We start from the raw sequence: 27,469 nt of genomic DNA, 5'->3' as shown, positions 1-27,469 counted from the left end.
ATCTCAAAGCATCTAGCTCGATATCATTCATACCCTCCATGGTCAGTGAGGGCAGATTCAAGGTGGCTCACACCACATGCGGAAGCCCCGCCATAGTCCCTTTCTTACAGTTAGTACTTTGCATTACAGACCACCTGGCGTTCCCCCCTCCCCCCATTGTATGAGATATCCACCTCAGCCACCTCCTCCCAAAGTGGCCAGCGTACATCATCCCCCCTTTGACTTTCGCTTCCTCTTTGTACTTGTTTGGCCATTCTGTCTGTTTTTCTCAGTAACTAATAGAAGGATCTTCCTTGGGGAAAAAAATTACAGAGGGTTTAAAAGTAGGTGGTAGCCTTAGGAAACAAAAATTTTAATACTTATTACAGCAGCAGCCTCTTCCGATACAAACAAGGAAGAGCACATACATTGCTGTGTATCACTAAGAACTTCAACTTTCAGTTTACCTGGTAATTTCACACTCCATAAAGTATGGCTTAGATTTAACAAATTGTTCAAGGGTTCGGTTCATATCTCCAGTAATTTCTTCAACTTATTTTCAGTTTACTTGCTTTGGTAATCTCACACTCCCTTCATGAAGAAAGATGATCACTCCAGTGCTGCATTTCTTGAATTTTTGTCTTTAATTGTAGATACTATAAGATGGTCACCCCCTACTGCCACAAGTGTTGCACGCTTCTTCTACCATGACACAAAAAAGCAGACTCAACCAAGTGCTCAAGAGTCGGTTCATAGCTCCACTATTATAAATCTTATACAAAGGAATACATAAATTGGACATGACTGTAATCTACAGTACATGATATAAAAACACTAAAATAAACAACACCTACCCCCTTACTTGTTTTAAGCCACGTCAATACTTTCTTACAATCTAGTACTGCTCAAATTAAAGTGATGGTCAACCATACCTTACCCATTCGTAGTGTGTATACCTAGTTGAAAATTTGAGAAGCTCAAGTGTAGCTGCAGCTTTTGTTGGTGGCTCATTTTCACATCTCCTTCTAAAGACCATTTAAGTATGTGTATCATACAAACCATGGCCTCTAATAAAATAATTGGTGCTTGCTAAGCTAAGCAATGGGGTTCACAGCCCCAATATATTACAAACTCTTAGTTTTAGGGTAATATGAGACGTCAAAAAAAAACTGAACCTCTGCTGACCTTCCACCATGAAGAAGGCTGAAGCTGCTGCCGCAAATTCCAAAATTGATGTGATACAAGCCTGTGCATAATGCATGAACACGAAGTCTGGAAATGGATTTGATGTGTCGGAAATACTGGAGTAAATAGGAAGTGCATATGGAGTGCTCAAGAAATTATGAGAGGCGGATGGCCATTTCTTGTAGTAGAGTTCTTTTTTGTGCAGCACTAATGAGACCTGTGCATTCTGCATTCTCAAACACCTCCCCCATGATTGCAGCAGCATGCCCAAATGGCTCCTCCTCTGCTGGCCTTTTCAACATAAAAGCCTGCAAAGTTTTTGAAGCTCTTACTGCACAAGATCAAGCAGGGTAATCTTTGAATAGCACTGATTGTGACCCAGGTACCTAATGGAAAGAGAGGGTAACATACCTGAACGTGGTGGGTAATTTCAATAGTTCCACGCGGCTGAATCCATGGTTCACCATCAATTTGTGCAGGGAAATCAGACCCTGTAACAATTTTTATTAACTGACCTTGTCCCAATCTGCGAGCTCGTGAAAGCCCCACCTGTGAAGCAATGATTATATAAGCAAGCAATTCATGTCGAGTACAACCATGGAAACATGATATATTCAAGATGACACCACCTGAAGCTTCCCTAGATGCCATGTTCCGCAAATTCCCACCACTTCGAGCACCTTATCATGCATTGACTGTGGATCAAACTCATCATCATGTTCCTCTTCATTCTGCCACAAGTCCACTCCCCCCATGTAACTTCCAATATTTATCACAAGAATGCCCTCAATATCCTGCATTTCAGCCACATTTTCATAAGTCTAGAAACATAAGAAGTGTTTGAAGAAGGAGATGCATACAATAAAGCAAGACCGGTAGCTTCTCGGACAGAAAATTGCTAGAAGAGCAATTGTGCAAGAATAGCAATGGTACAACCTCAGGGATTTCCAACTCCACACCATCAATTATTAGGTGAAGTTGCCAGGGTAGATCAGCGCATGTCCTGTCAAGAATATCTTTGGCACCTTCCCTTGCATATAGCATTTTATTCAAAAACTGCATTATCAAATTATCAAGTACAGCATAATTAAACAGGTGTATAACTTGTAAATTTTGAGACAGCCTGAAAATAGTAAAGAACATATGCCTTGAGGTGGAGGAAAAATTTTTCACCTGATTGTAGAACTTCTCAGGACTTTCTTCACGCAACAGATGGATGTCTAAAGCCACTTTTGCATCACACCCAATGCCTGACAGAGAAGAGAGTTGATTTTGCTACCCATTAAAGACTGAAGTTGTCAAACATAAAAAGAACAGCTACGAATTGCTGGTTTAACAGTTACCCAAATAATTGTTCATAAACTTTGTGGAAGTCGTCTTAGAACCCCCATGCCGAAGTTGTCCATCTGTACAAGTGACACGCCAGCGATCAAGCATAGTGACTGCCGCATGGTCAATTTGGCGCAAAACTGCAGGAAGGCCACCTTGTCTCTCAACTACACCAAATCCACCTCCCCACGACAAGACTCTGGCAAGATCGTTTCCAGTTCCTATTGGAAGAATTGCGACAGGCGGTGGAGACTCAAAGTTTTGCTTATCAATGGAATCCAAAACCCATCCAACAGAGCCATCGCCTCCACAAACAAGTACTTTAAATTGTGGCACATTCGCAAAAAAGGCTAGACCCACTTCTGGACCTTGAGCGGCACTCAACTCGAACACCTAAAGAGAAAACAGGAAAAACTCACTTAAATACAAAAGCCAGCTTCTCAAAGTTGCAAAGAAACATGGACATAGCTTTCTTCTGCCTACAAAATGTGGCCTCATATAAAATAAAATAAAAAAAGACAAAAAAAACCTATCAGTAACTGTCAAATCTGCTCTTTAATAAATTGAACTTGCACCTGAGAGAGAGAGAGAGAGAGTCGTTTTCAAAAAACCCAACGGGTCTATGAGACCAAAAGTAGTACAAGAGTTCCATTTAATACTGAGCCATGGAAAAGACTAAAAAAACTCAATACGAAAAGGATAGACTAGCTGTATGTCTATCATATTATCATCATCATTAACTGTCATCATAGTGAGCATGTGGATACAAATGTCCATATCAGTACAAAAAGGAGAAGTCGTGTGTGTGTGGTGTCATCCTCATCCATCCAGAATATCCAGCATAGGGGAGTCTATTACTGTCAAGATTTACTTCCACAGAAGGCCAAAATATGGCATATGAGACTTGACCATTGAAGGTCTCTTGAAATATTACATATCTATCTATATATATATAGGAAGAGAGAGAGAGAGAGAGAGAGAGAGAGACAGAGGATCCTACTTTGTCACTACATTCTCTGAAATTTGAACATTCATCCTAACATGCATCAGTTAGAGACCAGCTTTTTGGGGGTTTGGAACTCATAAATGAGTGCCTATCACCCTTACATACATCAGTCAGACTGAGGGTTTGCCAACTTTTTGTCGGGTTTGGAACTCACAAATGTGACCCTGTCCTCCCTTAACACTGCCCACTTCCCTTCCACTCGGGCTGCTCTGACCTTGCTAGTTCCTGCTCCTTCATGTTTGAGTTGTGTGTGTGTGTGTGTGTGTGTGAGAGAGAGAGAGAGGGGGGGAAGAAGAGAGGTACAAAAGACCCAAATGGCCTATGAGGCTAAGAATGAATACATATGATCCAAAAATAACTAGATTTCAAAAACATGAAAAAAAAACATGCCCACATACTACATGGACCCATGTATAAAATGAAGAGAGTTAAAGCTCCTGAATGGTGTACAATGCAGTAATGTCACACTACATCTCTATGGCATCTGAGGATGTCCTGGATCTGCAGCAGACGGGTCTAGATCTCTCAGGAAGGGGAGGAAGGGGACGTCTGGCTCTATGGAGAGACTGCACCCTCTCTCCAATGACATCCCGGGTGCATAGTGCGAGAGGGTCACGGGCTCGGCTGTGACATCTGGTCCGGGCAAGCTTGGGTAGTGATCACCGTGGTTGCCTGGTGGAACCCAAAAAAGTTTGTAACGGAGGTCCAATTAACAAATCGCACAATATCCCTGGATAATGTAAATTGACACAACAAAAATTTGAAACATCACTATGCAGCACAGTTGGTGTGCAGCACTGACTGGCTTTATGTCACAAGCAGATCAAGTTAAAACTGTATGGCTGGCATTGGCTGCAACAGAGAGAGGATCAAATCTATTTTGAAAGTACGAAAGCAAAGAAACTTCGCAAACTTGTGCAAAGTCCCAGGCGTTCCATATCAGTAGTACACATGTAATAGTCTCAGAATAGAAGCCCTAAGCAAAGTAGCTTTCTGCACTTTTTCAGGAGAAGCCTTGCCAGTAGAGTGACTGGCTGGACCAACCAGTTTGAATCGTAGTACAAGAGGGTGAAGACATAGGAAAAGATCAAGGTATTCAGCACTTGTATTTACATGGTGGGTAATGCATGCAGAGCATACCATGATCCTAGGGCAGGGGACTACACTCGGGATGATTTTGTAGATTGGATAATAAAAGGTCATCATCTCCTACAACTTTACATCCAACAGCAGAGGATAAAACAACAGAAAAAGGGGACTGACTCATTTCTCAAATAGGTTGCAGAAGTTGACAGTTCAGCGTGAGGAAGACAAAGATAGCCAGAGGAAATTCTGTGTTAGTTTGGATATCATGTGTAATGTAACTGGCTTCAAACTTGCTATTTTTGATGCAGCAGTAGCTTTAGTGCAGGAGTATGAACCCATTGTGTCCCTTCATCTCAAGAGGAACCAGCTTCAAACTTACTATTTTTGATGCAGCAGTAGCTTTAGTGCAGGAGTATGAGCCCATTGTGTCCCTGTATCTCAAGAGGAACAGCTCTCTTCCTCATGTCGGGCATGGATCTGTCAGCGGCCAGGGCCTGTTTGACCCTCTCGTTTGTCTAATTCCACCTCTACTTACCCCCCTGTGCTCAAGGGTGAGCCCAAATTGTTCTAAGGTTGGACGGTAAGCTAGATCTCGGTGTCTATGTTTCTTTCCTGTTTGTTTATGCTTAATTGCAGGGTCTATTAGCCTTGGAGTTTTACATCGGTCTAAGAGCCAGACCAGTTGGAATTAAGCTAGGAATGCTCATAAAGAAGAGAAGAAAATCCATCACATAGATCTTCCAAGTTCTACTCTGTGGATTGCTTTTTGTCTTCCAAAGCCCGGTGGTATGGGCACTTAGGGCAGAAGACGGAGCAAAGTCAGAGGGATAGCAATCTTGGCATAAGCCTCTATGAACTTCTTGAAAAAGCTAGTTAAATAATTTCACTTGCCTAATCATCTGTGGAATGGGTCACTCGAGGACCTTACAAACCTTATCTAGATCAATCCTCACACCATCTGTAACTCACGGGTGCCCGGGGGACTAGGGCCTTTGACACACTTTTGATATCATCAATGCATATTAAAACATTAAAACATGGCCACAGCCTTAACACATATCCATCATCACTGGCCCAACTTCAAGCACAAGGATACTATAATACAAATAAGGTCTCATGGGTGTGCATAAAACATAAAAACTGGATAAAACATCCACAAATGCTGAAAATGGAGCTTGCACATGTGACACCGCATAGAGGAAGGAATGGGCCGACCCCCCCCCCTTGGAGTATTTTATTACCCAAGGAGAATAATTTCATGTACAAGCTTTGAGGGCCTTACTCTCCCCACAGGAGATGACGGATTATCCATATACAAATGCCATAACATAGCCCAACACGAGGCAACCAAGCTGGAACACAGGCTGTAGAAATGCCGAGCCAACATATAATCCATAAACCTTCGTGTGGGTACTGATTCTTCCCCAAAAACCACGGGTCTTCATGCAATAGAGCTGGTACAATAGGTTCAGCTCTCCATTCAGTTGGTACAACAAGTACACTGGCTGGTACACCAAGTACAATGGCTGGAAATCATAATAAAATGATTAAATACCTTGTCTTCAGTATTTCTTCGCGATGGAAGCCTCCAAAACAGTCCCCAACAATCGGTATACTTCATGGGCAGCTTCAAGAGAGACAAAGACAGAGAGAGTAGCCATCATTAGGGCAGCCTGTAACAGTGGTAGAGGCTAGTGTGCAGCAAGAGAGCCTCCATTAATGAAGAGAGAGGGCTAGATTTGGGACTCCCATGAGTGAAAATGGAAAGAGAAGGCTATGATGACAAGTGGAGAGCCACACAAAAGAAAAAGTGACAAGTGTGAGGCCACTTGTCTCACTTTGGTCCACTTTCTTGCCACACGTGTCTCAATCTAAGAGATGGGTCCTGTCACCAGTCTGGACACTAGCCTCTACCACTGTTACTTGTGAGACAAGTGGCCTCACACTTGTCACTTCAAAATATTTAGACGTCTTGGAGTCTACCAAACCCCTTTCATTCTGGGAAATGCCCTGCCTGGTGACACCATCTCAATAGAGATGACATGACCCAGATACAAGAGTTCTTGCTTGAAGAAGTCACACTTTGACTCCGCTTACAGCGTCTCTCATTAGAGAATCTCCAAGCCGACTATGAGATGCTGTATTGCTCTTCCAATGATCTACCCATCCTCAGCAAAGGATACATGTTCTTGATAGTGAGTTTATTCAAGCCTTTGTAATCCACAAAAAAGTGCATGCTACCATCTTCCCATGAAGACTTACTAGACCGAACAAAACCTTTATTGAGACAATAATCTTGCAAGTACCAAACAATCGTGTCCTCCTCCTTCTAGCTTTAAAAAAAATAAGATTGTCGGGAGATGGGATTACCACCACCAGGTAATAGCTCAATCCCTTGATCAACGCCCCTCTCAGGTGGCACATTATCTTGTAACTCACAAGAAAACACATCACGAAACTCTTTTAAAATATCATCTAAAATTTGTTCTCTTTAGAAATTTCATTACTTGAGATTGGATTACACTCACAAGTAGATGGTCTTAACAAAATTTACAATTGAAAAGTTCATGAAAACAACAAAATGACTTTGGATCAAAAAGAGTTTCGTATATATTCTTGACCGAAGCCTGAGTTGAGTTTACATCAAAAAATTCACGGGGGACATCACCCCAAATTACATATAGTTCACCGTCATGAACAAAAGAGAGCCTATGAGACCAATAATCTAACATTATCATCTCGCTTTATCAAAAAACCAAGACGTCCACCCTGTCAAGGTTCATGATGTGGAAGTCCACAAAGTAGTGATGTCAAGCAGGTATAAATATCTAGATATTTATTGAACCACTATAAGAGTGGGTTACACACTACTAGCACACTTAGCCATTGGGCAGAAGACTGCCTTTCAGTGGACATTGAGTGTCTGCAATCATTTTCCAGTGACATTTGCCTAGGAAAAATGGTTAGTTTGCTTTGAGTCACAACTAATAATGATGTATTCAAGATGCTCTCTCCTGACGACAAGCTTGACGAGACTAACTACTTCTTGTTGTGGGCCTACATAATGAGGCATTTACTGTTAGCCAAAGGGCTTTGGGGTATTGTCACAGGCGATGATGCTCGTCCAACAACGGCTGTTGCACAGCAACCTACTCCTGGAGCATCTATTGGAGACCTTGTAGTCACTTCAGTGATACAGGCACAGGCGCCTCCTACTACAAATCAGAGAAACCAATTCTTGATTATAATCTTGTTCAAGGCTCTGTAATCCACGCACATGTGGAATGAGCCATCCTTCTTCTGCACTAGAAGTGCTAGATAACAAAAGGGTGAAGAACTAGGCCATATCAAGCCCTTTGGTAGCAAGTCATGTACTTGTGTCATGATCTCTTCTTGTTGTACCCCACTCACATGATAAGGAGGTCGATTTTGGGGGTGAACTCCCCGGAATCAACTCTATCACATGATCCTCTAGTTTCTCAAGAGGCAACTCTCGAATCTTGTTAACTCAGGAATAGTTTTTTAAACTAAAAGCAATATCAAATTGGCGGATAAAAATGAGGGTGCAATGAAGGCAATCTAGGGTTGCACTCATTAGCATGCAGTACACACATGTGCTGGTCATCATAGAGAGTACACACCTAAACATGGAAAGATTACCATGAATCAACCATAGAAGCATGAGCTCCAAGAAAGGACATAATAGTCATAAAATGGTCAAAGGTATCAAAAGGTACAATAGTCCTAGGGCTGGTACCTTTTTTAGTCCCAAGACTAACACCACATGTGTAAATGCCCTAAGTCCCATGTGCATGTACATCCTAAAATCCTCCTTGTTACAAACCATCCCCTCCCACAATGATTTCGCCCTCAAAATCGAAGGGTGATCGTGCACAAAACAGACACATATAGAAGGCTATATACAAAGCTAAAAATCACATCCAAAACTATCGTCATCAAAGGCGTATGATCCCTTCTGGATCAAATGGTAAGGAATGTAATGCAATGCCGATGACAAAGCTAGCAATGCATTCTCCGGGTCGAATGTGAAACCAAGGAGTCGTATGACCCCCAAGGGTCAAATGGAAAGGATAACAAACTCACGTCGATAATGAAGCTAATTATGCAACCGCCTAGATCAAACGAAAATCTGAGCAATCCAAACTCCAAAGCAATGACTTCCAAATGGGAAGGAATGAAGCGCAATGCCGATGACTAAGCTAACAATGCATCCTCCAAGTCGAATGTGAAACCAAGGAGTCCTATGATCCCCGGGGTCAAATGGAAAGGATAACAGACTTCGGTCGATGATGAAGCTAATCATGCAACATCTTGGATTAAAGGGAAATCTTAGCCATCCAAACTCCAAAGCAATGGCTCCCCGTCTACCTGGGTCAAATGGAAGATGTAGGAAATCAAAGTCGATGAGGAAGCTAGTCGTGTCTCCACCAGGTTCAAATGGATAGCCATGGCATACATCGCACATCCCGGAGACCAATGTAGAAATAGCTCTTGGGTTGAAGGGAAAGCTCATAAGCCTGTCCGCACGACCAAATAAATCTGGCATCCAGGGTATCCACCAAATGAAAGAGCAACTCATGGTTGAAATGTCAGATGACCCTAATGCAAAAGAATCATCGTGTAGATAAAGGTCAGGACGTGCACCTAAATGGTATGCCACATACTCATCTATCATACATCTCAAGTCGCATATGATGCAACCAAAGATGAAATGTCTCAACTCCAAAGAAAATAGGATTGTGTCGACACGCATGGAAGCCAAAGGAGTACATCTCATAGTTCGGTATTATACAAGAACAAATGTGAGTCAATGTCGTCGTTCACTGTAACACCACTCAAACAATCAAAGGCATGATCCACTGCATGAATGTGTGTATGGGCACAATCCAAACTATGCACCCAATCCTCACGTGCAAATCCCTATGTGTGTGTGTGATCCTCCAACGCAAAAGCATGATCAACGGGATCGTCGTAAGCGTCATCATCACTGAAGACTGACAACGTATCCACACATGAGAGAGAAGTGGAATCATCCACAGAGTCACTAACCCTCGAATCTCCAAGGTCACTGAAGTAACACTCATAGGTAGATGGAGAGGGGGTCGCTTTACGTGGTTGGAGCGACTCCGATTGGGTTGGAGATGCGTATACCCAACGGTTTACTACAGGGTATTGCTTTATTCTTGGATCAAGAGCAATTTCATCGACAAGTAAAAAGCAGCCTACGGTGGCGTTTTCATCGATTGAGATGGAGAATTGAGCGGTTTGTTCGGCTGCTTGTGAGGTGATTTGGTTGTGGTGATATCTACTTGAGGAGATCGGTTTTCAACAACAGCAATTTGCCATTATCTCATGCGACAGCCAAAGTGGCTTCGCTATTACTAAGAATCCGGTATTCCATGTGCGGACCAAGCATATAGAGATCCAGTACCACTTTGTGCGGGAGCGGATCTTGGAGGGAGACATTATCCTATATATATTCAATATTGTCCTACCCAGGACAACGTTGCGGACTTATTCACCAAAGGATTATCTTAGTCAGCCATTGGCATTCATGGCAACTACTTGGGCCTTGGGCCACCCCGAGGATCTGAGAGGAGGTGTTAGCGTATATCATCTCCTGTTGGTGGCTATTTTGGTATCTACGGGTGCCCTTCCCATGTTCAGGCAACCCCCCTATTTTTCGCTTTTATGCCTATGTTTTTTCCATTTTTTAGGTCGTATAGGAGTCATGGGTGAGTTGGCCAGTGCATATGGAGAATATATATATATGCTGTCTCCCCCTCATTTTCATCATCGCTTTTTGGTCTTCACCCTTCAGCCCTTTACCTCTACAAAGACCACTCCTCGCCTGCGGGCTGGTTGTATCCGTCTTTTTTTTTGAGGATTAGTGCGCCAGTGTTATGCGGTTCTCTCTCATCTCTCACTTGGTGCTTTAGCGTTTTGTCATTCATCTACATCTTTCCGTTGCCCTCTGACATGGGTACCTCGACACATATGGCTCAGCATTGTTCGCATGGGATGAGTCTTCTTTTGGTGACTTGTACGAGTGTCTTACACTCTTGAGCCGCCATGATTATGTTCCTGATCATGTAGATTACATCGACATGGATCTAGATGATGATCATGATGTACCTTATACTCATACACATGATGATTTATCACATACTCATACACATGATGATTTATCACACACACATATGATGATATTGATGTATCACACACACGTGCAAATGATGATAGTGATACGTGCACATGATGACATGGACACATGCACATGATGTTGATGTATGTGATAGTGATGTATGAGCTAGATCATGTGGGCTTGACCTCGAGGACAAGGATGACATCGAGCATTACGAGTGTTGATACAGCTAGGTCTACCTACTTTCCTAGGGATCATAGTTTGGAATTAGATGATCTCGTGGATCAGCATTCAATTAGTGATGCATCCATTAGCACACACGCGGTTAGTGATACTTCACATGTAGAGTCATGGGATACACATGAGTATAAGCTTGAGTTTCTTGTGCTAGATATATCAGGCTATTCTTCTAGGGCTTTCACATGTGGAGACATTTACGATACCACTACTCCTAGTTTTCATAGTTTATCTGGCAACGTTTATGTGGATATAGTGCATATATTTGAGCAATCAAGCATTGAGCGTGAGGATAGTGATGACTTTATTGAGGTGAGATCTCTATGGATATAGAGAGTTTTACATTTGACTTAGACATTTTCTTAGATCCAGATCCAGTATTGATGGAGGTAAACTCTACACGCGGAGTGCTACCTACCAGTGAATGTCCAAAGGTGCCTACATGAAAGCATTGAGAATTCCCACCACAAATGCACAATCAAGCCATGTGTTAAGCAACCAAATCAAGGAACCAACCAATTTCTTGTACAGGAGTGTATCTGCACTTGGATCGAAACATATCGCTGCTAAGAAATGAATATGCCATCTGAGCGCTGAAAAATCTACACTCCAAGAAAGAAGTGAAGCAACCTAAGATTTGTCATCTCAAATTCCTTACTAAGGGCAGCCTTTGTTTGAGCAATGTGCACTGTATGGCTGCCTATGATGATCACGTCATCCACATAGAGAATGACAAGTGTATACAACCCTTTCTCGAAAAAGATGTAGAGATTTGGATCAACCACCAACCGCTGAAACCCTTCTCTTGAAGAAATGCATCAATCTTCACATACCAAGCCCTCGGGACTTGTTTCAAACTATACAAGCCTTTTTCAATCTGTAGACCATACGTTTGGAGCCAGGAACCTGAAATCCCAAGGGTTGTTCCACATAAACTTCCTCCTTTAGTATCCCGTTGAGGAATGCGACTTGGCATCCATCTGAATGATGGGCCAGTGAGAGCGTGCAGTAAGAGCAAGAACTCTCCGTATGGTCGCCATCCGAGCAACGGTGCAAAAGTATCATCAAAATCCACGCTAGCTGTCTACTTGGTCTTATAGACCCATTTGACACCAATCACTTTTCTTTTGCGGACAGCCATTGCAAGGTCAGAAGCATAGTTTCCACGAGTTTCGGAAACGGGGGTGCAGAGCACGGCGGGAAACGGAGTTTCGGAGTTTCGGCCTTCGGGAAAAACGGGGAAACGGGGTTTCAGTTTTAGGGTTTAATACATACATATATAATTAATAAAAACATTACAAAAGCTTGAAAAATACATCTTTGCTCAAGTTCAATGTCAAAGACTCAAATGATAGATCAGAATGGCGAAAATAAGCGCGCAGAATGGCGGCGAAAAACAGCATGTGGGTTTCTAAACCCTGGAAAAATAGAGCCTTGGAAACGCCGTTTCTGGAAACGGAAACGTTTCCGAAATTCCACGTTTCGGTGGGCCAGAAACGGCGTTTCTGGAAACTATGGGACTCACAAGACAAGCATAAAAAGGCTGCCGACAAGCATAGAAGGCAATTGGATGTTAAAGAGAATGATTGGGTATTGCTGAAATTTGAGAAAGCAAGACTTGCAAAGAGGCCTGGCAAAGAGGGTGCATATCCTAAGCTTGCAACCAGGTACTATGGGCCTTTTCGAGTGATCGAGAAGATCAATGAAGTGGCTTTCAGATTGGCATTACCTAGTCATTGGCACATACACAATGCTTTTCATGTGAGTCTCCTTCACAAGTATGTAGGGCCGGAGCCCAGTGAAATGGTCATTGAGGATCCGCCACAAGTGGATGAGCTTGAGGAGATCTTGCAACCACAGCAGATTGTGTATCACAAGGAACGCAAGCTTGCTGCACGCAAAGTTGTGAGGCGTTACCTTGTGAAGTTTAACTATCTTCCCATTGATGCTAAATGGGTAGATGAAGAGTTCTTTGGAGATTGCCCGCAGTTACTACAGGCATATTTGGATGCATTTCAGTTGCGGACAACTATTTAGAAGCAGGGGAGAATGTCACCATTTGGCCACCCGAATGGTTCACTCTTGCTTTCACACTATGTACATATTGGATTGGTGTCCATGGCTTATGGAATGTGCCTATGCATGTGATTGACATGTGTCATGCTGTATAGTTGGATATGATATTCCGCTGGGACTTGATGTTATCATGCCCGGAATATCTGGAGGACTTGGCTTTCCGCTGGGACTTGTGCCTTTGTGTACATGCCCGGAAACGCCTGGAGGACTTGGCTTTCCACTGGGACTTGTGCCTTTGTGTACATGCCCGGAAACGCCTGGAGGACTTGGCTTTCCACTAGGTGTGGTATCGCATATACTTGCATGGAAACGCCTGGTCTTATATGGTTTCATGAACGGAAATTGCTCATGCCAATGCTGCATTGCATAGCATCTTTATGTGCTTGCCTGCAAATGAAATTGCATGCTGTTTTCATGCCTGCATGACCTATGTGTAGTTCCGGGCTAGGGGACGCCCGCCCGTGAACCGTGCGTGTGAAATTGTCTGCTGACATGGTTGTGTGGCATGTGAACAGGTGGTAAGTATTACCCAATCTAGGCTCAAATAGCCCTTAGGACTTAGCCAATATTTATAAGTGAGTGCGTTCCCACTTCATTAAAGTTTGAGTGCCCAAAAGTCACTTATAAATTATGACAACTTCCAAGTTCACACTCATTGAAGTCCCGAGGCGGACAAGACTCAATGTCCAGGACCTGATTATTACCATATTATAGTAGTGATGTGTGTGAACACACTTAGGACCGCCGGGGCACTTTTTCCCTCACTAGGAGGTTTTTTCCCCCGTGCATTGTATATACGCCCATTATCTTTTAGGGTTGGTTATCTTTCATTTTTGGCACTCATAATACACTACTGTGTTGTGCTCAAGCTTCCTCATCTTCTTGAAGTTGTGTGTGCATTCCTGCAACCCTAATTCCAACAATTGGTATCAGAGCAGGCTTCCTCCTCCCGGGCAGCATCACCGGCACCTGCCGCTTCATCTCCTCCGATTGCAACGAGGTTTCACGAGCGTCTGCAGGTTAGTATATGCCGTGGGAAAGCCCGTAGGGCTTGTTCGTTTCAGAATTTTGATCTGAAGTCATTTCGCCCTCCGTTTTTGCATTCCAAGTACTGCGCAGGCAAAATCGTCCTACTGTGCAGATTTTCTGTCAAGATTAAAATCTGCAGGACAGGTGCCCATTCGTCTGTTTTGGGCTGTGCTACATAGCACAGTTCGATTTTATACAGGTTTACCTCTTACAGACAGCATTTACATCTAGTAGTACAGTCATTGGCCATGGCTGACAACAATGATGTATTCCGCATGTTGGCTGCTGAGGATAAGTTGGATGGCACCAACTATCCATTGTGGGCATATATGATGCGACATGTATTGGTAGCAAAGGGGTTATGGAACATTGTGCAGGGTATTGATGCACGTCCTATTGTGGCTGGGAATGCTGCAAACACATCAGAAACAGGTACTGTTGATGATGGTGCAGGCACAAGTGCTGTAGCAGCTGTTCGAGAACCACCACTTTCAGCAGAGCAGATTCGTTGGGATGGTAGAGATGCGCAGGCTCATGCCTTGATTGCGCTGTCTGTCAAACGTACCATTATCCCACATATTCGCTCCTGTAGGACTTCTAAGGATGCTTGGGATGTACTTGCCACATTGTATCAGGCAAGAAATGAGGCTCGTGTTGCTTATCTCCGAAAACAGTTGGAGAGTGAGCATATGAACGAAGGTGATTCTATGGATAGCTTTTTGACAAAGATCAAGGATTTCAAAGAGCAGCTCATTTCTGCAGATGAAATCCTGTCAGACAGTTCACTTGTGCAGACTGTTTTGAATGGTCTACCAGATTCTTATCAGGGTTTTGCTTCCACTCTTCGCTTGATGATGAAAGGCAATCCCAATGCCTTATCATTTGAGGAGTTAGTTTCTGTTTTGCTGCAAGAAGACCAGTCAAGGCAAAACAGGAATATTATGCGTGTCGCAGATCAAGCTTTCGTTGCTAGTCAGAGAAGCGGGAAAGGTAAAGCTGGCTTTTCTTCTAGTAAGCAGAAATCTGCAAATGCTGCGCAACCAAAGAAGGAAGACAAAGATGAGAAGAAGGGTGACAAACAGAAGACATTTTGCAAGTACTGTAAGGGAAATGATCATGTCATCAAAGCGTGTCCTAAGCTGGCTGCGAAAGAGGCTAAGAAGAAAGAGGCTGGTATGGCTGTTGCAGATGCCTCTCCTTCTAACAATGAATCTGCTAATGTTGTGCTAGATACAGAATGGGCATTCAATGCGCAGTGCAGTTATGACCCATCTTTGCATGACACATGTATGTCTGCAGTAGATTCAGATGTATGGTACTTTGACAGTGGTGCCACTAAGCATATCACCTCGCAGCGCAGTTTATTCACTTTCCTTGAGTCTGCTCCCACAGGGAATACTGTCACTTGTGCCAATAACTCCTCTTATCCCGTTAAAGGAGTTGGACAGATTGTGCTGAATGTTGCAAATTGCAACACCTTTACACTTTTTGATGCATTGTATGTGCCAGGGATCAAAAAGAATCTGCTGTCAGTATCCGCATTTGCCAAAACAGGTTTGGTTGTAAAATTTGTGGATGACAGATGTACTGTTCATGATCTCTCTTGTGGTGACATCATTGTAGCATCTGGTTCACTATGTCGAGGGCTGTATAAGCTCAATATGGATGGCAAATGTGTAGAGGATTCAGCATGTGCTATTATGGATACGCAGGCTATTTCAAATGCAAAACTGTGGCATGCACGTTTTGGTCATCTGAATTTTGCAAGTTTGCTGCGCCTGCAGAAATCTGAAATGGTGTCTTCTTTGCCTAAGCTTGAGGCACCTGTCAAGCATGTTTGTGAGGGCTGCATATTGGGTAAAATGCAGCGTGCTTCCTTTCCCAAAGATGGATCAGTGAGAGCTGAACGCAGATTGCAGCTTGTTCACAGTGATGTTTGTGGTCCCATGCAAACTCCATCATTTGGAAACTATCTTTACTTCGTGACTTTCATTGATGATTTTACCAGGCATGCATGGGTATATCCTTTGAAGGCAAAGTCCGAAGTGTTTTTGTGCTTCAAACAGTTTTTGGTTATGGCTGAAAATGTGTCAGAAAGTAAGATGGGCACCCTCCGTTCAGATCGAGGGGGGGAGTATATGTCTTCAGAATTTAATGCATTTCTGGCTGAGCGTGGGATAAAACACCAATGTACAGTGCCGTATACACCACAGCAAAATGGTGTGGCTGAGAGAAAAAACAGGTCTCTCATGGAAATGGCAAGATGTATGGTTAAGAGTCAAAGTCTACCACATGGTTTTTGGCTTGAGGCTGTCATGTGTGCCACTTATGTACTAAACAGGTGTCCCACCAAAGCATTACAGGTTGTCACTCCATATGAGGCTTGGCATAGCCGCAAGCCATCTGTTGGCCATTTACGTGTTTTTGGTTGCCTGGCATATACATTAGTGCCTGTGCAACATCGCAGAAAATTGGATGACAAAGCTGTCAAATGTATTTTTGTTGGATATAGTGCTGAGAGCAAAGGCTATCGTTTGTATCATCCACAGACAAAGCGCATTTTGGTTAGCCGTGATGTTGTATTTGTGGAAGATGCAGTTCAGCCCTTGGTTTCATGTACTAAGGAGACAGATATCAGCTCACGTGATGTCTATGATACATTGTTGCCTCTTTTCAGTGGTGCACAGTCAAGTGCAATACCTCATGAGGCAGTTTTTCAGCCTATGCAGGTTTTAAATGATGGCACAGATCAGCCTATATCTGATGCAGATGTGCATGATGCACTTGAGGATGAGAGACAAGAGATTGAGGGCTCTAGGAATATGCCTAGATGGCTGGTGCAGACTTTGCGTGACAGCAAGTTGGATGCCCCTTTGTCTAGTCGCACTCGTTCTGGCTCTCATGGTGCCTCTTATGCGTCAGATTGTTATGCATTGGCTGTTTCTAGTATGTGCGATGAAAGTGAGCCTGTTTCATTTGATGAGGCACAAAGTTCAGAAAATTGGATGGCTGCTATGCAAGCAGAATACGATGCTATTATGAAGAATGGTACATGGTCTTTATGTGACTTGCCCCCTGGCAAGAAGGCCATTGGCACTAAGTGGGTATACAAATTGAAGCGTAAGCCTGATGGCACAGTGGATCGCCATAAGGCTAGGCTTGTTGCAAAAGGTTATGCTCAAGAGAAGGGCATTGATTTTGATGAGACTTTTGCTCCCACATGTCGTATGACCACTGTTCGTAGCATCTGTGCATTAGCAGCTCATAATGGTTGGAATGTACATCAGCTGGACATAAAGACTGCGTTCTTAAATGGAGATTTGCATGAGGAGGTGTATGTATCGCAGCCTCGTGGTTTTGTTCAAAGAGGGCAGGAAAACAAAGTGTGCAGGTTAAAAAAGGCTTTATATGGTTTAAAGCAAGCTCCACGAGCTTGGTATGAAAAAATACATGCATATTTGACTGCACATGGGTTTCAGAATAGTCCCACAGAAAGCACTTTGTATGTTAAACGTGTGGATGGTGTACATCTAATCATTGCTCTCTATGTCGATGACATGCTGCTCACAGGACCAAATGAGAGTCATATTGCTGATTTTAAGGCTGATTTGAATGCCTCTTTTGAGATGTCAGATTTGGGGCATTTGCATCATTATTTGGGGATACAATTTAAGCAGTGTGATGGAGGTATTGCTTTGTGTCAGACAAAGTATATTGAAACATTGTTGCGGAGATTTGGCCTTGAAGACTGCAAGCCTATTGCTACTCCAATGGAGACAGGTTTGAAGTTGAGTCTTCATGATGCTGGAGATCACTTTGATGTCACACTCTATCAGACAGCTGTTGGTTGCCTCATTTATGTATGCATTACGAGGCCAGACATTCAGTTTGCAGTCTCACAGGTGAGCAGATTTATGCATAGCCCAGGCATTAAGCATTGGCAGGCAGTGAAGCGTATCTTTCGCTATTTGAGTGGTACTCGGCATCTTGGGTTATTTTATCCCAAGGGGGGATCATTGCCGCCAGATTTACATGTTTTTTCAGATTCTGACTGGGCTGGTTGTTATGACACACGCGTGTCCACGAGTGGTTTTTGCTTCATGCTTGGAAGCTCATGCATATCATGGTTGAGCAAGAAGCAGCCTACTGTGGCCACTTCTAGTTGTGAAGCTGAGTACAGGGCAGCTTTCACAGCTACGGTTGAGTGTGTGTGGCTCAGACGCCTTATGGCTGATTTGGGTGTTGGGCAGCCATCTGCCACCACCATCTTCACTGACAGTCAGAGCGCATTGGCAGTTGCGCGGAACCCAGTGTTCCATGCTCGTACGAAGCACATTGAGGTGCACTACCATTATGTCAGGGAGAGACTCTCTGCAGGAGAGATCAGTTTGGCTTATGTGCCAACACAGGATAACCTTGCAGACCTTTTCACAAAGGCTCTGCCTCGTGAAAAGTTCGAAGCTTTTCGCAAAGCTTTGGGCTTACTCCCTTTTGTGGATTCGTCCACATAGCTAGACACTTTCCTATACATGAGTGCTAGCTCTTGTTCACCGCATCACTCCAGGGGGGATTTATTACCATATTATAGTAGTGATGTGTGTGAACACACTTAGGACCGCCGGGGCACTTTTTCCCTCACTAGGAGGTTTTTTCCCCCGTGCATTGTATATACGCCCATTATCTTTTAGGGTTGGTTATCTTTCATTTTTGGCACTCATAATACACTACTGTGTTGTGCTCAAGCTTCCTCATCTTCTTGAAGTTGTGTGTGCATTCCTGCAACCCTAATTCCAACACTGATCCTCCCTTTTTACTCATAAATGGACATCTCCCCATGTCCCTTCACCTGATTGGACCCCAATTCACTTACTTATTAAGATCTGTGTTTTCTCTTCATGAGGATTTTTGGAGGCTGAAAACTCTGTTTTTCAACCATTTCTCTCCATTTCCAAGCTCTCCATAGCCATACCCAACTTGCTAGGGTGTTCTCCAAGCTTCCAAGAGTGTTTCTAAGTGCTAATCACTCTCCTACTCACTCCCAATGACTGAAATTCAGCAAAACAGCTCTCATTTTTGCTGTAATTTCTGGTCTTTTTGCTGAAAACCCTAATTTCAGCCTTCCTTTCTCAAGTTGAACCATAGGGGAAGCTTTCCCAGGGTTCCCTTCATCCTCTTGAAGACTTTTGTCGCGAAGGATTGCGGCAAATCGAAGATATCAACACTCCTAAAGCTTCCAACGCGAAGGCTTCCGCTTGCAACAACTTCTTTGAAGACTGGTAAGCTACTTGGACAATGTGTTGCCATTACTTATTCAGTAGAAGGGCAGGACTCCTTGTTTAGCCGCCCTGTGTAGTATTTCATTTGTCCTAAGTGCTCTTGAAGATGTTGCTACCTTGCTTGGTAGAACATAGAGCCAATGGTAGAGAATATGGGCATTGAAGTCGGGCCGGGCATCAAGACAGCTCCTTGGTGATCTACATCGACATACCATTGTTTTCTAAATGCTGAATTTCATATGCATTGGCATGGAGGATTTGGCAATGGATGCCCGTCAAGCTATGTATTGAATTTCTCCAATAGTAATACAATTTACTCAAGGGAGGGGTCGGCCGTTCCGGCTCATTGTGTGTCTCTTGTCAATTCAGCAATTTACTTCTTGTATTTGTGCAAGTGTCCTTCAAATCTTAGTGTATTTAAGTGTATTGATTAGCATTCTGTTCAACCAAGTTACAAAAAGAATGCATAAATCCTGTCGGCTAAAGCACATGAAGAATTTATTGTCCTAGACCTGGCCAACCAGCAGTCCGCCAGTCCATGGGGAGCCTATAAAAGGCATAATTGCTCATCGTTTTTGATCATTCAACTCCTTTTGAGTTGGGTCATAGAACTAGGGCTTGTTTAGGTGTTTTACCTTTTCATGGAAGGTAACCAAGGGCTGCAAGACAGATGTACCTTTTTGTACGATATGAAATACTGAATTTCCATCTCTCTCTCTCTCTCTCTCTCTCTCTCTCTCTCTCTCTCTCTCCCTTCTGTCTGCGTTTTTACATCAGCATGTTCTAGATGGTGTTTAGGGCTGAAAGAAGCATATCAGAGCTCCCACATGTAACATTGGTATCAGAGCATCAGGCTCAGCAAGGCTAAACACTGATTCAGTCCCATATGAAGGTGTACAGCTCCAAGGTACAGGAAAGTGCATAAGTACGAGGCCCAAGGCAAGGAACGAAGAACTCCCATGAGGTTGGTTAGTGGCGTTCCACAAAGCCCAAAGGGGATGGCAATCGTGTGGGTCGGGAAAGGCTTTCAAGCAACGGTTCCAAGGGAGGATGATCCTCCGAGGGGTGGAGTGAAGAGTACCAAACTCATTTCTCAGGAATGAAGACCGAGACGGTGTTCAAAGACAGAGCAGGAACGGAATGGGGACTGGATGGAACAGATGCATAGATCTCATTCAGAGTTAGAGTGGATTTGGAGATCGGGTCGGGTATTCAGTGAAAAGGTTGCCAGAGTAGGAAGGATGACAGAGGGACTCAAGGAATGGAATGGGATGATGACAGTCATCCAAGATGCAGATTGGAATCCCATCATCAAGTTTAGCAGAGGGGGATGTCATGTGCACACACATGTACATTCTAATCTCAGGACTCATCCTAAAGTGCAGCCAGATAAAGAAGGATTAAAGACTTATCAAAACCAGGGAATAGGAGCATGAGTTGCTATTTGTGGTAGGGATTTGTCTCGTGGACAGTGTGGTGTTGCTGTCGGCCAGCTAAAGAATGCATAAATCCTGTCGGCTGAAGCACACGAAGAATTTATTGTCCTAGACCTGGCCAACTAGTAGTCAGCCAGTCCATGGGGACTTTTCCAGCCTATAAAAGGCATAATTGCTCATCGTTTTTGATCATTCAACTCCTTTTGAGTTGGGTCATAGAACTAGGATTTGTTTAGGTGTTCTACCTTTTCATGGAAGGCAGCCAAGGGCTGCAAGACAAACGTACCTTTTGTACCATATGAAATACTGAATTTCCAACTCTCTCTCTCTCTCTCTCCTCTCCCTTTTGTCTCCGTTTTTGCATCAGCATGTTCTAGATGGTGTTTAGGGCTGAAAGAAGCATTTCAGAGCTTCCGCATGTAACACGCGAGAAGGTGGACTAGGTGATCTCTTTGAGGGAAATCTCTTTGATAAAGACTCTTGATTTTCAGCCGCATCCTCCTTGGTTCATTGCTCATCCCCTTTCTTCATTTGCTCGATATTCTTAGATATTCTCATCAAGTCGAAATCTTGGAGAAAAGTGTCCAGATTAGGCATAGTTTCTTTGGCCATGTGGATTCCGTCAGAGTCACACAGCACCAGCGTGCTCACCACCCCAGGGCACTGAGCAACGTCGCTGGCTGGGCTCCCATCTCCCAATCGTTGCTCCCCCAAAAAACCTCGCCAGAGGAGATGTTTGTGACAAGGCCACATCCTATATATGGCTCTTCGACTTCCCATGGATAATCCACCACTTCTAGTCATGCGACAACCCGAGAGTAGCTACGCGAATTGCCACCTCCAACACTCTCCTTCAATTCAAGCACCTTCGAACAACACAAGCTAGGGCCCCCAAGACCATGGGTCTCATCAAGTCAAAATCTTGGAGAAAAGTGTACAGATTAGTCATAGTTTCTTTGACTGTGGATTCTGTCAGAGTCACACAGCGCCAACATGCACACCACCCCAAGGCACTAAGCAATGTTGATGGTTGGGCTCCCATCTCCCAGTCGTTGCTCCCCCAAAAATACCCGGCCATAGGAGATGTACACACCCTATATATGGCTCTTCGACTTCCCCTAGATAATCCACCACTTCCAGTCATGCGACAACTCGAGAGTAGCTACGCGAATTGCCACCTCCAACACTCTCCTTCAATTTGAGCACCTTCGAACAACAAAGGCTAGGGCCCCCAAGACCACGGGCCCGAGCTCTGATACCATCTCAAAGTCACGCAGCAACAACGCACACGCCATCCCAGGCACTGAGCAACGACGATGGTTGGGCTCCCATCTCCCAGTCGTTGCCCCCCCCCCCCCCCCCCCCCCCCCCACAAGCCCAGCCAGAGGAGATATCTATGAGAAGGAGCCACCACAGCCTATATATGGCTCTTTGACTTCCCATGCTCTTGCATATGGGATAATCCACCACTTTCAATCATGTAACAACCCGAGAGTAGCTATGCGAATTGCCACCTCCACCAGGTTCTTAGGTTTGCTTTTCACTTTTGGTAGCTTGGTTCTCTTCTTGGTGGTGAGTGCTTCCCATTGCTTGTAGAAAAAGCAGAAGGCATCATGTGTAAAGATCATTATCCCTCATAGAAGAGAGATATAACCTTTGCTCTGATACCACTGTAACAAGCCTTCGTAAGGATTGTGGCACGAGTACCTAGCTTATCTTCAAGAAAACAACAAATTCACACGTAAAACCCTAAGAAAATCTGAAAATAAACAAAAGAGAGTAGAGAGAGAAAACACCACACTAGGAGTCGGAATAGCCTTGGGCTGACACCCCCCTTTTAGAGCTAGAGAGCTCTCTTGTCTTTTTGCATGTACCAACAATGAGAGAAATTAGAATAGCTGAATTTATAGTTCTTGCCCAAAAGCACTTGAGAAAAGCCCTTTAAAACTCATTTATGGCCCAAAAAGCATCTTTTAGATAATAAAAGCTCCTCTTTTTAGTATTTAAAAAGCTTTAAATATTTTTCTTTCCAAAAGCTGGTCGCATCATTCCAAGCCAATAAGGTTGCCTGCGCAGCTATCTTGCCACGTCATCAGTGGCACATTGGTTTTTTTTTTGAGGCTATGTTGCATTTTGATGCTTCGACAACAGAATACTCACGTTCTTCTGCGCTTTCTCCTGCATGCAGTCCTATTGGAAATTATTTCATCCCCAAATGGACTTTCCCATGCACATTCATGCTTGTATCTAGCTCCATATGAAGCCCTACATATGCATCTAGGCACTACATATTTTTTGCCTATTTTTATGCATTGTCAGCCAGTTCTCTGATTTTCTACTGACCAACCAACTCTAGGCTTAAGCCTCATTCTTAGATCTTGTTTCAGTTTCTGCAGTGATAGGCAACACCTACGAGACCTCCCTCATGCTATTCCACATCATGTACAACCTTTTATGGTGATATTCAACAGTGATCTTCTTTTCTCTTTTTATGTTTGTTGTCCATACAAAGTGTCAATTTTTGACAGCAGTTCTTTGTGGGTATCATTGCATAGTACCCATTCTTTCAAGTCCATGCTCGACTCATACTTAACTAGCCCTACCACGGCTATGCACACCTACACAAGACAGCTTTTCATGGTTTCTGTGATTAGGGTCTTTGCATGCAAAAGAGCCATGGAATCACACATCTATTGCATACACCCTCTCTCTCTCCTCAATCAAAACCCTAGCAAATACCACAAGAAAAACACCTAGGATTCTTGACATAACAAGAAAAATACCTAAGGATTCTTGACATACTTGCAACCACACGTGAGACATGCTCTAATACCAACTATAAGATCCTCCCAAAAGATCACCTAAATCACACGCTAAACACAAGGTTAGTACAAACCACATAGAAAGGGTGCAAGCAAGCTCACCATCCAGCCTAGAGGCTAAACCTCCTTCCCACAAATCCATGCCTAGTCAGCCCTTGCGTCGCATACCCCCAGAGCTTGCCCTCAGCAAGACTTTCTATCTATGATCCGCCAAGAGAATGACTACTCTTGGTCCAAGCATAGACCAACGTTAGGCCATAATGATATCAATCCATAATGAAAATGACCCACGCCTCACTTATATAGTGACTACTGCTACTATAAATAACCACCCAATCATAAATAGCCAATATTCATGGATTTATTAATTATGAGCCTTAGCCACCTCTATCAGCCTACTTCCCCTAATCTCATGGCCCCCTAACCCTGCCACATTAGGCTATTAATCCTAAGCATTAACGTCCGGTACGTAACACTAGGCCTCCGGTTTGCTCACATTAATCTACATTCAACTTTTGAGAGCACCACACCCTCCCCCCTCCATGGCAACCGCTCCACCTCCCTCAATCAAGGCTGCCCTCCATTGCCCATTTTCAGAAGTGGACCTCAAGCTCTTGTCATCCTCACTTGCCTCTCTCGTGGCTACCACTCTTTTCAGCAGGTTTGCCGGTAGTAGACCCACCCAATCTCCTGCAGCTGCACTACTCAACGAGCAAGGCCGGATCAGTTCCTTCGCCATGGATACGTCCAGAGTTGACTCACGCACACTCACGAATAGAATCTTATGGCTGAGCCCCACCGCAGTAGGGAACGCACATGCATAGTTCACCACATGGCACCATGGCTCCGTGCTCAACTCTAACCCAAATGCCTCCATGACTGGCTTTCCAATGACCGTCTTCTTTCCAGGCCTGCCAAAGAAGTATCACAATGTCAAAAACTTGGACAGGTCATCAGAGACCTCCAAACAACAGCAGTTATCATAGCCCGGGTTGCAGACCTCCCATAGTATCAATTATCCCCTCACCCAAGAACCTCCTGCAATACCTCTCGATTCCTCACTTAGATGGCTCTCGTAAAAACCTGGAAATTTTTGTTCCTTTTCATTAAGGAAGCTTTCAAGATTCCACATGAATAAAGGCAAGACTTGTCTGCTCTCCCAAAGAAACATAATAAAAACCATGCTCACATTGAGCTTAACAGTGACGTGATACAATAAGCCTGCCCACACAAAGCAAAAAAAAAAAACATTCTCACACTAGTGAAGTGACAATAAGCATGCCCCCAGACTGTTGCTCAAGGGGTGATGGTGGTATCTTAGCACTTGTGCACCCATCGCAGAATCCAGTAAGACATCATACAAAATTTTCATTCATGCAATTGTTAGGGCTCATAAAAGACATTCAGGGAAATAACTAACCGACCTGCACAGGATTCAACAGCATGTTGAAGTGCCTTTTCAAAGACACACCTTGTTGAGCCCCACTTTTTTTGTTAATGAACACCAGCAATGGGCGAACGTCATGAGGTAGATCAATGATGGTATATCTTGATTTTTTCAGTCCTGTGTTGCTCTGCTGAATAGTCGTACTATCCTTGCTAAGGTGTCCTCCATTTGAAAGAGGGTTCTTACTAGAATGTTCTCCACCTGAAACACTGCTCTGTATGCCATTGTCATCCAGCTGTAATTCTGTGTCGAGAGCAAAAGTTTTGCTCTTGTTCATCCTCGTGCCATGATTCAAATTTGTTTTACTGGCAGCAATTTTAGCTTTGACATTTGAAACACCAACATTCTCATCTGAATCATCAAAGCTCAATGGAACAATTTGCTGGTTGGAGTCAGCCGTGTCACTCTCACCACTGCTGCAATTAACAGAATCCGAACATTCTGAGATGCTGCTGGCATTCAACGGCTCATTTGTGCGCTTCCCTTTCCTCCTCCTCTGCCTGATCTGCCCACGTACAGAAGAAGCAATATCATTTGCACCTTGAGTGAGAGACTTGAGAAATCCAGTAGCCAAATTCTTGGTGCCATTGTCTTTCACGTAAAGTGGAGACACAATCAACCTCTTGAGAGGTCCAAGGTCACAGCCTTCTTCTGCATTTGGAGAATAATGAGCATGGCAGTCAATATGCACTTGCCGTTGGCACCACATGCAACGCCAGATAGCAGGAGGTACAAATAGGGAGCCACTGCAAGGCTCCTCACAGTGGACACAGAATGCTGGTTCTTCTAGTCTCTCTTCCTTATCCCCAAACCTCTCTACCCAGTGGTGGAGAAGAACTTTTGAACCAGCCATGGCAACATTCTTGCAATCCTGATGTGAATTTTTCAAGCAACTCGAATGTGCTGCAGCTCCACAAATGATGCATCGAGGGATGAGCATGTCCGATGAGGCCTTGGGACCAAGGGACTGTGGGGTAGCCAAAGGGTTTAAACACACTGAACAGGCAGATGGTCCACCCTTGTAAATTTCCCGGCTCCATATATGAGGAAAAGACGAGGCTTTTGACTTCTTTCCTCGAGATCTCCGCTTTACACGGGCTGCGGCCTTCAACGAGTCGATGGAGACTTTCCTGTTCAATCGAGTGACAGCATAGAGGAAGGTGAGGGCTACTATGACCATTGCAGTGAACCATCCCATGAAGATCACGGGTGATTCCCCCGATTTCCTCAACAGCGAGACCACCAGCCCAAGCGGATCTTCAGAAGACGAGGTCGACAGGCTCTGATTGCTATGATCCATGCCAGGCAAGAAAGCCTATGGAAACAACCCAGGTATTCGAAGCGATCGACGCAAGAGCATGGCCCCGCAAAGCGCCGCCTGCTCAACACATCTTAGAAAACCTGGATCGTCGCATCAGATGAAGCTTTTGCTAAGCTTTGCTTCGGCGTCTAGAAGTGGGGAACCCGGTTTTTTTCTTCTTAGTCGGTCGGAAACATGCAGACAAAGAAAATGCAGAGATTTGACATACCCGCAAGATCGCGTCTAGATGAAGCAGGACTGGTTGAACAATTGTTCGTGCTGGCATGATCAGAGTTAAGCAATCGTCGGCAGCCGCGATCTTTCGATACGCAGATCGCACCTCAAGAAAATCGAGAGGCAAAAGCTTCTAAACTGTTCTTTGCCTCTGCTGCTGTTGCAGAAAAATCGATGCAGAAAAGCAAGAAAACAGAAACGTTAAGAAGCACTGCTCTCTGGTGGATGAAGAAAGAAAAGGACCTCGACACCTTCAAAAGAAGCTCCTGTCACCCTGAAGCGTGCATACGCGTATAGGTATTGTCGGCTTCCATTCACTTCCTTTAAATGGACGCCCTAATTTCTCATCAATATAATTATTATTATGTATATTCAATGGACCGACACTACACTGGTTGTATCTATTAGAATCGAGCACATGAGAGTCATGACGAGCCACAGGCCTAGAATCTCAATCTGGTGCTAGAGCCGCATTGACCCTATAAGCCCGGGCCTCATGCACTCCCCTAGAAGTTCGTCCCTGTAATGGCTAATGGCTCTAAGATTGCAGAAAATTCTTATCTCCAAAATGATTACAACCATGAGAAATCTACCTCGATAGATATTTTTATAAAATCATTACGAAATTTCCTATGGATTCAAAATTGTTGTACTTGTATAGTGTGAGTTGCATCCAACTAAAGGCTTATCCTCGTGCCATGCACCCTCATCTCACCTTGTTGTGACCCCTTAGCCGGCCTCTGTTGTTGCCCTTCACAATCCACAGTCAACCTACAGCCCACTACCTCCTCTCTCAACACCTTGCATGCACCCCTTTCGTCTCCCTCCATCATAAGGTCTAGTACGCACATGGATGGTAAC

The 27,469-nt window shown here is 44.0% G+C and overlaps 1 protein-coding gene across 1 annotated transcript; it reads right to left on the bottom strand.

Moving 5' to 3' along the window:
* Window positions 1-717: 717 nt before the first annotated feature.
* LOC147603008 (diacylglycerol kinase 1-like) lies at window positions 718-27,190 on the bottom strand. Its single transcript, XM_086797296.1, has 7 exons — window positions 25,052-27,190; window positions 2,508-2,886; window positions 2,338-2,414; window positions 2,101-2,220; window positions 1,794-1,958; window positions 1,576-1,713; window positions 718-1,472 (listed from the first exon to the last, which is right to left on the bottom strand). The coding sequence occupies exons 1-7, from the start codon at window positions 26,372-26,374 to the stop codon at window positions 1,320-1,322; spliced, it is 2,355 nt and encodes a 784-aa protein (XP_086653422.1). The 5' UTR covers window positions 26,375-27,190; the 3' UTR covers window positions 718-1,319.
* Window positions 27,191-27,469: the final 279 nt, after the last annotated feature.

This window comes from Cibotium barometz, chromosome 65 (assembly GCF_041138505.1).
Source record: "Cibotium barometz isolate CiBa-2024 chromosome 65, ASM4113850v1, whole genome shotgun sequence".
Classification (NCBI taxonomy): domain Eukaryota; kingdom Viridiplantae; phylum Streptophyta; class Polypodiopsida; order Cyatheales; family Cibotiaceae; genus Cibotium; species Cibotium barometz.
This window is presented reverse-complemented; position numbering and strand designations above follow the sequence as displayed.

Excerpts from the sequence above, each read along its gene's own strand:
- LOC147603008 (XM_086797296.1), bottom strand. The coding sequence starts at position 26,374 with ATGGATCATAGCAATCAGAGCCTGTCGACCTCGTCTTCTGAAGATCCG. Across the intron at positions 2,887-25,051 it reads TGCTGTTGAATCCTGTGCAG|GTGTTCGAGTTGAGTGCCGC; the intron begins GTCGGTTAGTTA and ends TTTTCTCTTTAG. Across the intron at positions 1,473-1,575 it reads AAATTACCCACCACGTTCAG|GCTTTTATGTTGAAAAGGCC; the intron begins GTATGTTACCCT and ends AAAACTTTGCAG.